This window comes from Embiotoca jacksoni, unplaced genomic scaffold (assembly GCF_022577435.1).
Source record: "Embiotoca jacksoni isolate LCO1_2020_lvr unplaced genomic scaffold, fEmbJac1.0.p SCAF_9, whole genome shotgun sequence".
Classification (NCBI taxonomy): Eukaryota; Metazoa; Chordata; class Actinopteri; family Embiotocidae; genus Embiotoca; species Embiotoca jacksoni.
Genome location: NW_027185447.1, coordinates 8,281,995 through 8,294,363, shown reverse-complemented (window position 1 = coordinate 8,294,363; position 12,369 = coordinate 8,281,995). Strand labels below are relative to the sequence as shown.

At 43.8% G+C, this 12,369-nt stretch overlaps 1 protein-coding gene across 9 annotated transcripts in view; it reads left to right on the top strand.

Annotated features, from left to right (window-relative positions):
• The window catches only part of casz1 (castor zinc finger 1), a 168,347-nt gene extending 158,010 nt beyond the window's left edge, over nucleotides 1-10,337 (top strand). For 7 of the 9 annotated variants that reach the window (XM_069140855.1, XM_069140853.1, XM_069140854.1 and 4 more), the window contains 8 exons: nucleotides 204-326; nucleotides 431-751; nucleotides 850-1,048; nucleotides 1,879-2,050; nucleotides 3,625-3,773; nucleotides 4,661-4,877; nucleotides 5,816-6,169; nucleotides 6,916-10,337. In XM_069140855.1, coding sequence (XP_068996956.1) covers nucleotides 204-326; nucleotides 431-751; nucleotides 850-1,048; nucleotides 1,879-2,050; nucleotides 3,625-3,773; nucleotides 4,661-4,877; nucleotides 5,816-6,169; nucleotides 6,916-8,180 — 2,800 coding nt within the window. In that variant the 3' untranslated portion in view covers nucleotides 8,181-10,337. The remainder of the gene's footprint in view (nucleotides 1-203; nucleotides 327-430; nucleotides 752-849; nucleotides 1,049-1,878; nucleotides 2,051-3,624; nucleotides 3,774-4,660; nucleotides 4,878-5,815; nucleotides 6,170-6,915) is intronic. The other 2 variants (XM_069140859.1, XM_069140858.1) reach the window with 1 other exon arrangement.
• Nucleotides 10,338-12,369: the final 2,032 nt, after the last annotated feature.

Here is a 12,369-nt window from a genome sequence, read left to right as displayed (position 1 = left end):
TAAAATAAAACACAGATTCACTCACTCATTCACTTTGAAAGTGAGAAAACAGAGTGTTTAAAAGCACTGTCCTGTGAAGGGGTTTTCCTGTGTATGCTATTCTTCACATACCGTTTCACTGGAGACCCCCTGAAACATGAAGAATCCGGTCATGTTGGTCCTTTTAGTGTTTATTTGAAAAGGCCTTATCTGTCTATGTTAAGGTTTGACACGGACGACTTCTGCGAGGCTCAGTGTGACTTCCTTCAGAAAGTGCACTTTCACTGCATGGTGGAGGACTGTGGTGCACTCTTCAGCACCGTGGATGGGGCCATAAAACATGCTAAGTGAGTGTCACACCGGTTCATGATCAGAAAATATATTCTTACTTTCTGCATTTTTGTTTTTTTTATTGATCAGTATAAAAATGAGCTTCCGTCTTGTTTTACAGCTTCCACCTCCGAGCCACCTTCAAAGTGAAGTCGGAGCCTCTGTTTGGTGAGGGCAAGGACTCCATTGAGGGGCCCCCGCTGCAGCCTGTGGCCCCTGTCTCTATGGCCAACAATCCCTCCATAGATGTGGCCCACCTGACCTCCTCCGGTGGCTACAGCTCTCCTCCTCCCTCCCTGCTGGCCTGGAAGCAGCTGACGGGCAGCATCCCTCAGATGCCGGCCTCGATGCCCAACCTGCCAGCCAACTCTCCTCTGGCCACCACCTCTCTGGAGAATGCTAAGCCACAAGTCAAACCTGGTTTCTTGCAGTTCCAGGAAAAGTACAAGAAAACTTTTGTGTCTTGCACTCAATACAGTGTGTTTCTTTTCTTGTGTTAAAGAGTTGATGAAACTGTGTTTTCCATTTTTGTCCACCCAGTGATCCCTGTTTGGCTACGGACTGTAAGTACTCAAACAAGTTCCACTTCCACTGCTTGTTTGGAAATTGCAAGTATGTGTGCAAGACCTCTGGAAAGGCAGAGTCCCACTGTTTGGACCACATCAACCCCAACAACAACCTGGTGAACGTCCGCGACCAGTTCTCTTACTACTCTCTTCAGTGTCTCTGTCCCAACCAGGTGAGTGCGGCTTGAGAAGTCAGCCAGGAGCTGAATCACCTACTGTCATCCCCCAGAGCTTTCTAAGCATGAAGTATGCTATCTATTAGACCAGTATTTGAGGTTATTTGACTCAAGGCTTTCACAAGCACTGCTCCCCGTCTTCCATCTCTCCTGAGAAAGACAGTCGACTCACCCCAGTAATGCCTGTTTATATGTCAATGATGTCATTTTGACTGCCGCATTCTCCTCTCAGAAAAGGCCAATTTAGCTGATATTACCCAATAAATCATTGTCACTTGCACAGTAAACAAGGCTGTCTGGAATAGGGCAAAAATCAGGGGAATGCTTCACAAATGAAACCTAAATGGCAGCCCCTGCCTGCTCTCATGAGCCCGTATTTGGAAAACCGTTTAAATGAATTCATTAATGTGTCGAAAATCACCCCTCTCGCAAAAAGTCCCCCCTCCTGCTCCCTCCCTTCTCCCCCGCCTCCTCTCCTCCTCCCCTAAGTCTCCATCTCCTGAACTGAGCAGATCTTATTTGGCCTAGTCCTTGGGGATCTGGGCCTCACAAACAGATGGTGGTGTACAGACATGTTCGAGAGGAGGGGTGTTTGTAGGAAGCCTGGAAGAGCAAAGTAATTGTACTTAGAAATGTGGGATGTTCCAAATAACCAGCAAGGAAAAAGACTGCGAGGTGTTGATTATGTTTTTGGAGAAACTGTGTATGGTGGTCACTTTAACTTTGCACACAATGAAAGATCAAATAAAATCAATCAGCTCATTTTGGCTTTCAGACAGTCACCACGTTTGACTCATGAAATTGGAAATTATGTGTCCCCGCTGCAGCACTGCGAGTTCAGAATGAGGGGCCACTATCACTGTCTGCGGCCTGGCTGCTACTTTGTCACTAACATCACCACCAAGCTGCCGTGGCACATCAAGAAGCACGAGAAGGCCGAGCGCCGTGCTGCCAACGGCTTCAAATATTTCACCAAGAGGGAGGAGTGTGGCAGGCTGGGTAAGACCAAAAAAGTTTTGACCTCCTGTCTCTCTTCTTTTTCTGTCTTTGTCCCCTGTTGCCGTCATCACCCCATAAAAACCTCCATAACTTGAACAGCTCTTGATAATATTTTACCCGGATAGATGTGCGGATTAAAGGTGTTTTGCTGAGAAAGCTGCAGACTGAATTGTATTTGCTCTTGCAAGAGGATATTCCCTTCAAAGGGAGAGAGAGACCCGTGTTGGCAAACACACCTTGCGCTTCGGGAGTGGTTTAAAAGGCATGAAACAAGTCCGCCTCGTAGGTTTTGTTGCTGCGTTTTGCATATTCACAATGGCACCTCAAGTCCCAGAGGTAGTCTTGCCTGTACTATATGAGCAATAATGTCAAAAAGGGCAATCACATCCAGGTTGTTTTCTTCTTTCTTTTGCCCCTGTCAGAAATGAGCAATTAGGTTTGTGTTTGTTAATTATCTGGCTTGTCTGGTTTAGCCTGTTTGTGTTCTGAAGCTGCGCCTCACAGCCACCGCTGCCATCACACAGAAATGAATTAAAAGTGATCTGTTTTTTTCAGGCGGTTACACAAGCTTTTCAGAACGCAGAGACAAAGCAAACAAAACCAGGCCCTAAACAGCTGTTTTTTGTCCCCAGCCTGATCTGCCAACTGTATTGTTCGGGCTGGGGGAAAAACAGAAAGGATTACCATCGCTAGCACTCCAGTCATAAAGAATTGATGGGCTGCCAGTATCCATGGCAGCAACATTAAACTGAACACCGCTGATGATGTTACCTGGTTTCTGTCTCACAAAAGGCCCTCCGTGTCACGGGGGGTTACTGTTATTTGCTCAACTTTGCGTGTTTAAAACATTGTGTGCGCAAAAGCTATTTGATGACACAGACATGTTTTTCTCTTAAACCGGGTGCCATGGTTACTGACATGCTAGCACCTGCCCAGCATGTTACTCTTTCAATTATTTCTGCCTGCTTTTATATAATGGTATTTGATTAACAGGCACAAAACGGAACATTCATTTAATTTGAAATCATAAAGCAATTAGAGGCAGACCGCTTAAAACACAAGAAAAGAACAGAAGAATATGAAGCAGACAGCAGTACAATGGAGAACAAAAGGAAAAATGACAATGGAGATACTTTGAAAAATGAATTTAATATGGTAATAATTGTATATTTACTTTGGTTTGCAGGGGTGTGTGCATTATTGGCCCACAGAAAATGAGAATTTATTTATGTAAATTCCTAATTGAATAAAGCATGTCAGTGTAATAAAAGAGCTCCACAGGTTTAGTGCACAGAAGCCTTGACTTGCTCAGTGTGACACCGGAGTGATCTAATATTCCTCCTACATGTACACTCCAAAACACTTTGAAACCCGATCCCTCTTTTGTCAGAGCTATATCATGAAATTAAAAAAAACTAAAAATATTTCACTTTGTGTTTGATCTAATCACGACACCGTCACACTGATAATATTGCGTTTAGCGCGGGAGCTGTTTTTGCGTGCCTTGCAATGAGCTAGAGACAAATTGATCTGCAAAGGGAGAGTTTACAGCTGTGATTGTTTTCCTTCTGCAGGTTGCAAGTATAACCAAGTCAACAGTCACTTCCACTGCATCCGCGAGGGCTGCCAGTTCTCCTTCCTGCTCAAACACCAGATGACCTCACACGCACGCAAACACATGAGGCGGATGCTGGGGAAGAACTTTGATAGAGTCCCATCGCAGGTACGAACGCACAAACGGTGACACGTCACATTCTGAAAAGGATAATTGTATGAAAATACAGGCTGGACACCTGGTGTTCATTGTAACATATTCCAACAAAGCCGAATACCTCACACACTCTTTTACTGAGAGATCAAACAAAGAAGGTACTTTTTCCCTTTTGAATTATGCATTTATAGATTGTAGATGTTTTGATGTCTTTCCTGTTAATCAATTGTGTAACTTTTTTCACCATAAAACACTGAAATGTTTTAAAAAGAAACTGATATTGTTTTTCATCCTGATTTTTCTTGCATGTAGAAAATTATATTAAAGAAAGGTTCCCGTCCAACAGGCACTGCTCACAAAATCTTCTTTTAAAATGAAATTTAAAGCTGCAAAAGGCCTTTTTTTTTTAATGATTTTATATTTTTTATTTAAGCTAAAAAATAACAGAGTTATGTCGACTTGTGAACTCAGTTTGTTCGTTTTGTGTTTGTTTTTTTACGTTGTGTTTCCTGTTCGATGAGTCAGATTCAGGGAAAGACTAACAAGTTCCTGTGGTGTTGTTCTGTAAAAAAAGAGTACTGCTCATATCCTGTCATACCAGTCAATGACAGCTCAGACATGGCATTCTTTTGATGAATTTTGTCACACTGGAGCGTACACCATTTCCTCACCCAACTTCTGCAGTACATTATGTACGTGGATTTAAACATGTGGATTTTCTAGTTCTGTTTGTTCTTTTCTTCCAGTTTCATATAATGACAGAAGTACGAGGTTCATTCTGACGTCTTACGAAATGTTTGATCATACGCCAAGAGCCAACACCTGCATTAATGACACATTTTAACCCAGGATCTTTGTTTCGACTGTACCTTTACAGTGAAGGATATTTTGTTTTCCAGGTGATGCCGCTCGGTCAGAGGGTGGACGGTATGATGTCCGGGCACTTATCGACCCATCTGGGTGTCAACTCCAACTTCTCCAGTGTCATGGAAGAGCCTGACGAGTACATGGACTACATGGGCGGAGGAGGCAGCCCCTTGGGCCTCTCCTCTGAGTCCTCCAACCAGGACCGCAGCTGCACCAGCACACCTTTAGGCAACGATAGCTCTCCAGCAGGTGAGAATATGTAAAAACTGACCTGACAGGGTAGCATGTGGAGATTTTGTTTAGTCTAGTTTATCCAGAGGTGAATAGTCACAATACAGGTGACTCTACTCTCAGCTTTGACCATTGTGCTTCACCCACACTCACCTACTTCACCCAGCAACTTGTCATCTCATGTATTCTTCAGTCATGTATTTCATGATTCAGTAGTTTGACTTTCGGTCAATAGACGCATTAGTCTTAATAAACGACGCTGATGACAATGCTGTATTCTTCTGTTCTGAGTTGTGGACAAGACATTTTGCAGTTTGCCTGGTCATCCTCATAAAACCTCCATTTTGTACATCAGTGGTTTGAGTTATTGCACTGTATGTAGCTTATTACATTTTGCTTTGGCCAGAGATCATCCCTGTGGCTTTATGTCTACTTTAGCACTTTTAGTGGGTTGAATTGTGGGACAAAGGAAAGGAAATGAGAAGCAGCCTCTTTTTTTTTCCCGCAAACGTACTGAATAAACAGGTTCTCCTCTATTTATTTGTACTTCTAAATCTAAGCCTGCCTGTGATTTTCACATTTCTCCATGTGCCAGTATTATCCACTACTCTCATCATTGTTGTTTTGGCTGGTGTTTGGGTTACTTGTCTTGAATGGGCCTCATTTTGTATCATTCTCTTATCTTTTATCTTTCCCTTTTTACCTCCCATCCCTCTGTGTGCGTGTGCGCGCGCGCGTGTGTGTGTGTGTGTGTGTGTGTGTGTGTGTGTGTGTGTGTGTGTGTGTGTGTGTGCGTGCGTGCGTGATTTGGCCCCTGTTTTTTGCATCTGTGCCCGTCTGTCTCTGTGTGTGTGTGTGTGTGTGTGTGTGTGTGTGTGTGTGTGTGTGTGTGTGTGTGTGTGTGTTTTTCCCCTCTTGCCTGTCCTTCACCCTCTCTGGTCAACCTGTCTCTCCAGGACACGGCTGCCCCGCCACCACTTCTGCTCCTACCACCCCTGCTGACACTAGCGCTACCCAAAACGCACCTCCTTCTACCCCTCCTCCACCACCACCACCACCTCCTCCTCTCTCTGCTCCTCAGCCTGGCCTCCAGTTACAGGCCCCATCCCTCTCTCCCGCTCTCCTCCGACCTCCTCTCCCCTCACTCCCATACCTTCTCTCTCCATCCTGTCTATCATACTCTCTGCTCAGCGCCTCTCTGGGAGCCACTCGGAGTGTTGTCATGCCAACCAACACACCAGCTTTCAGCCCCATCATTGCCACTCCGTCTCCGGTTAAAAATGACGTCCCTATAGTGCAGGATGCTGCAGGTACTTATCCCCGGCGCAAACCAACACTGCAGCTGTCGCTCTCAATTATTGAGTCCTGTGCAGCATTTAACTGTGTGATCCAGCCGTTCTCTACAGTATTGTAGTGGAAAGTTAAAAAAAATCAAAATGGGCCTTCCAGCATGCAAAAAGAACATTTATGTGGGTACAGTAACAGAAAAAGTATGTATAGTTACTTCACTTACACCTTTGAGTGTACTTTCACCTTCAGTAGTACTACAATTTGGAAATGGAGCAGTTAATTTGGCACCTGCTCTGTGAAGCCTGGGCCTCGTTTAGCCTCCATTAACAAGACTGCGTCAGCAGCCTCTTATTTTAATCACGCCTCAAGTTTTATCGAGGCCCAAGGCTTCCTGTCTTGCAGAACAGGGATCACATCATTAGCAGTGACCCCAGGGTGTTGCAAAAGGTGGGTGCCCCTCGTAAAACAACATGAAGTTAAGAGGGTTGGTTAAGACTCCCAGCTCCGCCTCTGTTTGGAGGCTGGAGACACCCTGTAAAAGTGTCGTGTTCCACAGTCAATCTATCATTTTTTTCCCCCCTCCTTTAATCATTCTGGGAATTAGGAATAAAACAAATCGTGGCTCTCTGTGCTTACTCAGCTGTGAACCACTTCTGGCTGAGCAGGGTTGAACATTAAGAGTTTTGACCAGGGCAGTAATTTTCTTGTAGTTTGTGGGGTTTACTATGTGAACCAACTTAATGTTTTTAAATGTCTTTTCTTTCAGGCAACACCATCTCCATTCCCACGGCCACTGGTGCGAAGAAGCGCTTCTGGATCATCGAGGACATGTCACCATTTGGCAAGCGCCGCAAGACCGCATCGTCACGCAAGATGCTCGATGAGGGGATGATGCTGGAGGGCTTCCGGCGCTACGACCTCTATGAGAACTGCAAAGACTCGGGCTGCCAGTTTTCTCTGAAGGTGACCCACTACCACTGCACTCGCGAGAACTGCGGCTACAAGTTCTGCGGCCGCACCCACATGTACAAGCACGCGCAGCACCATGACCGCGTAGACAACCTCGTCCTGGACGACTTCAAACGCTTCAAATCCTCGCTCAGCTGCAACTTCCCCGACTGCCAGTTTTCGGGCAACAGCACCCACTTCCACTGTCTGCGCTGCAGCTTCCGCTGCACCGACAGCACCAAGGTGACGGCCCACCGCAAGCACCACGGCAAGCAAGATGTGATCAGCGCCGCCGGCTTCTGCCAGTTCAGCTCCAGCGTTGACTGTGAGGTTCCTGACTGCAAATATAAGCTCAAGTGCTCACACTTCCACTGCACCTTCCCCGAGTGTAAGCACACGGTGGTGGGCATGTCCCAGATGGACTCCCACAAGAGAAAGCACGAGAAGCAGGAGCGGGGCGAGCTGCCGTCTGTGTCACCGAAACAGGAAGCGGTGCACCACCTGGGTGGAAATGTGGCAGCAGTCCCTCTATGCTCTATGGGCCTCTCCACCTCCTCACCTGGTTTGTTTCACGGATTGTCCCACAACATTAACAGCAGCGCTCCCTCCATGCTCTACACAACAAGTGGCCTCACCTCTGACTATACCCACTCATACCCGCCGTCCTCCATCAGCTTGGACGGCTCCCTCAACCTGGGCACCGACACCAGCAGCTCCCTGTTCTTCCTGAAGAACGCGGCCGGTCTGGGTCTCAGCGACTCCCTGGACCTCAGCAAGAAGATGCACCACGAGGCAACACGGCCTTGCTGCAACCCCGCACCCCCGCTGGGTCTGCCGGCAGTTCAGGACGACACCACAGGAACATCCGGAGAGGCCGAAGACGACCTGTCACCCGAGGAGGAGGCGCATGCAGAGGAAGAGGACGAAGAGGAGGAAGAGGAGGAAGAGGCAGAGGATGAGCTCAACACTGACTCAAATGATGATTCGACGGCGGAGCCTGAGAAGGACAATGGCGAGAGTTTCGATGCTTCCGTTAACCACACTGATACTTCCCAACTGGAAAAGCAAGACGCTGACCCATGAAAAAAAAACTAAAAACTAAAAAAATACCAGTGACTGTAGGAGCTGCAGAAAAATCCTGTGTACAATGAATAAACGAAAATGAAAGTGGCCTCATTTATCATGTTCAGAGACTTCAGATGACAACAAAAAAACAACTACAGCGTGGAGAAAGTGACGGCCCAAAATGATTTATTATGATGTTTACAAGATGACCAACATTATTAATTCAATTATGCATTAAAAAATATGAACGGAGACACACAGAGTTAGGCCCTGTTTTACACACAGGGCAGCAATGTAAAGCATTTTACTACACATCAGTCTTTTTGTGTGCGTGCATGTTTGACTTTTAATTTATTTTTTGTTTCGTTTTTTTCACTTTTTTGTGTGTGGAGAAAAAAAACACGTTAGAAAAACAAAAAGAAATCTCTCTATATAACTATATATGTAAGTGTGTGTGTGTGTGTGTGTGTGTGTGTGTGTGCGCGTGTGAAAGATGATATACAAAAGGAAATTGCTGGCACACATGAACTGCAGGGCCGCAGATACGTAGAAAAAGGGACGTGAATCACTAAGGGGAAACAGGATGCGTTTCAAACATTTGATCTTTTTTTATTATTATTTTTATTATTAATATTATTAAACACTGAGAGAAAGGGGTTACATTCTGCTTGTTCCCATCTCTTTGGTATATTTGTCTTTGTTCTCACCGACACGTGGAGTTGACCAGTAACTGATTGGTCAGTGTCAGCTGCAGTCAGGCGACCAGCGAGCCGCCAGCCTCAACAGTTCTCCGACATTCTGCTAGAAAAGTCAGACTAGCACCAAAACCAAGCTTAGCCCCTGTCATTTTGAAACCCCCCTGCAGAGGAATCAAGTTTGTGCGTGGATAGTGCACTTTTATATTGGCTGACCATGATGATTACGATGACAATAGATAACTCATGAGTATATTTAAAAAATATTTTTGTTACCATTTGCATCTTTGCATTAAAATGTTGTTTTGTTGTGTTGTTTAGTCAGAAGCATATCGATCTGTAAGCAGGCGTGATTAACGGTCGGTGGGGTTGGGAGGTGGGGTGGGGGGTCAGACTGACCGAAGGAAACGATGAGTCACTCAGATGCACCGAGGGGGGTGTGTGTGTGTGTGTGTGTGTGTGTGTGTGTGTGTGTGTGTGTGTGTGTGTGTGGAAGGGGGTGGGGGGCGGCAGGCAGAGGAAGTGTCGGGGAGTGCGTGTTCTGTTGAAAATGTACAGACCGAAAATGTCTCAACGGCATTTTGTTTTTCCATTCACTATGGCTGTGGTTGAGCTCCTGTTGTAACGTTTTTTATTTAATATTTATGTGACCTTCTGATGAGAAATTTTAGGGTGTTATTGCACTTTTTAGGTTCATTTTTACCGTCTGAAAAAAAAAGAATGATATATATCTTTTAACAGGGAATTTGCTTTAAAGATGTTGTTTTAGTTCACTTTTTTTGCTTTAATGCACAAATAGATGTTAGTGTGACTAAGAACTGTTGTTCTGTGGTTTATTTAAAGACTGGTTTTTATTTTTTTGCTTTTTCTGTGATTGGACAGTTTGAAAAGAAAAAAAAAAAAAAAAAAAAAAGGAACTGCGGTGCGCCAGAAAAACTGCGCCCCCAAAAAAGATACACTAATACGGACTGTGATTTAAATTAATTCTTAAAAAGTTCGTGGCAATGCTTACTTACTGTAGTACTAAATTATAAATCTGTCAAACCACCCTCTGTTTTTTATTGAGTGAATATGTACGACTGAGGAGTGGACACATTGATCATGAAGCTTGGCATTGGAAATAAGTGATCATAATATAGGGAATAATAATGTGTGTAGATGATATTCCTCGAGATATTGTTTTGAGTAGAAAAAAATAAGGTTGTACAGTATTTTCCTCTGTAAAAAATAACTATATATGAACAAAATGCTCTTTGATGAACAGCTTCCTTTAAAAAGAAAACCATAAAAAGGAGAAATGAATAATAAAAAGTAAAAAATTCAAATATCCTCATCATAGTTTGCTTGTGTGCGTGACCTTTTTTTTTTTTTTTACCCCAGGAGTTGTTCATACTAGCAGCGGCAAATTCCGTTATTTGCAGTACTTTTTTTTTCTTTTTTCTGTCAGAAGCTCAAACTAAAATACACGGACTTGAATTCAGTCATTAATGTTTCTGTTTTATTTATCAACTCATTATATTCATTGTCATTTTTTCTGTGTGTGCTTTTGTTTTTGTTTTTTTTGCTCATTAACTGAAATCCTTGGTTTGTATTTACTTTGCTGTGGGCATGCTGCGTTCACAGACTGAACTGTCTCTCGGGACTCTGTTGTAAAGCAGAGGCATTTACTACATTTGTTTTGTTTTCTCATCATTTGCTGAGATAACTGTAGGCGCTGGGAGACGTTGTGCACTTGAATTCAGTTTGTGTGTGTGCGTGTGTCTGTGTGTCTGTGAGGGTGTAAAATAGCAGGATTTGTAAAAAGTTGAAAATAAAGAAACTATAATTATTATGACAATACACATGTAGTGCTTGATAGTGCTTCAGCCTGAGGACATTGTGGGTCATGTGTGGAGGGCAAAAGGTCGCAGGAGAGCTCTCTTTTTTTTCGTTTTTTTTTTTTTATCAGTCAGTGATACTACTGAAGTGTGTGTGTGTGTGTGTGTGTGTGTGTGTGTGTGTGTGTGTGTGTGTGTGTGTGTCTGTGTGTGTCTGTCCCTTTCCCTGTCACTGAGAGAGGCAGATAGGCTGTATGAACACGGACCTGTGGTTCTGTCCCAGCTGCTCCGAGCTTCAATCCAGACCATAACCTCATGACCTTGTGAGTCTTTTCCCTGCTTTGTTTCGCTATAAATCCAACTGGGACACTTTTCTTGTCGCAGAATTTGAAGAAAAAACAAGAACCAATCTGCATTTATGCAGGTAGAGGAATCAACAATATTTGTTGTTGGGGTCGCCCGTTGTTCACTCTTGACGTTCTGGTGCGAGAACAAGATCAGAGCCGAGGACCATTAGGGAGATTTAGGGGCCTGCTACTGCTAACAAGATGGCTCTCTGTGTCTTGCTCAGTGTTAACAGGGCACATTTGTTATTATTATTATTTTTTATTTTGCCTTGAGCCATGTGCTGGGTTTTCCTTCCACTCCCTGGTGTCACCGAGTGGCCAGTGTGCTGACTCTGTCTGTCCCCTTGTCTACAGCTGTTCCTGTCCTTCCTCCTTCTCTTCCTTGTGATGTTTTTTAATAAAAAAAAAAAAGAAAAAAAAACACGGGTAAAGGCATCACCATCTGTCAGCCAGCTGGCATCCTGTATATAATCTACCAGAAAAAAAAAAAAAAAGAAAAAAAACAGAATAAACATGAAAATTATATTACACAAAAACCAGACGGAAACGACCTCCAAATCCTGCATAGGCTGCTGCCGAACCGACAGATCATTTTACTGTTTTAATTAACAGAGTAAAAAGGATGGTATAAAAAAGTGGTGGAGAAATAAACAGAGATGTATTTCCACTCCTGGAAAAAATGTAATATGAAAGCTGCCTGCTTACTGCAGAGTAGTGAATAAACAGAGCAGCATTTTAGACTTTGTAAAATATATTGCACTTTTGGACTAAAAGCCATCTCCCGTTAGCGTTCAATTTGGCTAGATTTATGAGACATTTTATATGAAACGTAGACAATGAAGCAATTTTTTAAAAAGTCTCTACTTGAATTTGTTGCCCTCAGCACTGCTATTCATTCTAGTCCTTATTGCTTATTTCCATTTGGATACAGTGCTGTTCATCTTCATTGTGCTATATTTATGTTTTTCTTCTGTTTCTGCATGTCTTATGCAAAGATTGAGCTTTTCACTCAGTGAAATAAAAGCATACTGAATAACTTTAGGCCTGTTTTCAGTGTCAATGTGTTTTTAAATAAATAATAACAATAAAAAAAGAGTGCAACATCATCCACCAGATGCACCTTCTGTCTTTTCACAAAACACCTTCACGTCCTACATATTATGAGCACCAACTGTGCGTGTGGTGGGTATGCGTGTGTGCCGGCCAACTCTGACATGCAGTTGGTTGATGTGCCAGGAACAGGTTGAGTGAGAGAGTGAGCAGTGTGGAGAGGCAACAGTTGAGGCTTGGAACATACACGACAGGTGTGCACTGCATATGTGGTCACATGATGCCTATAAGGCAGATT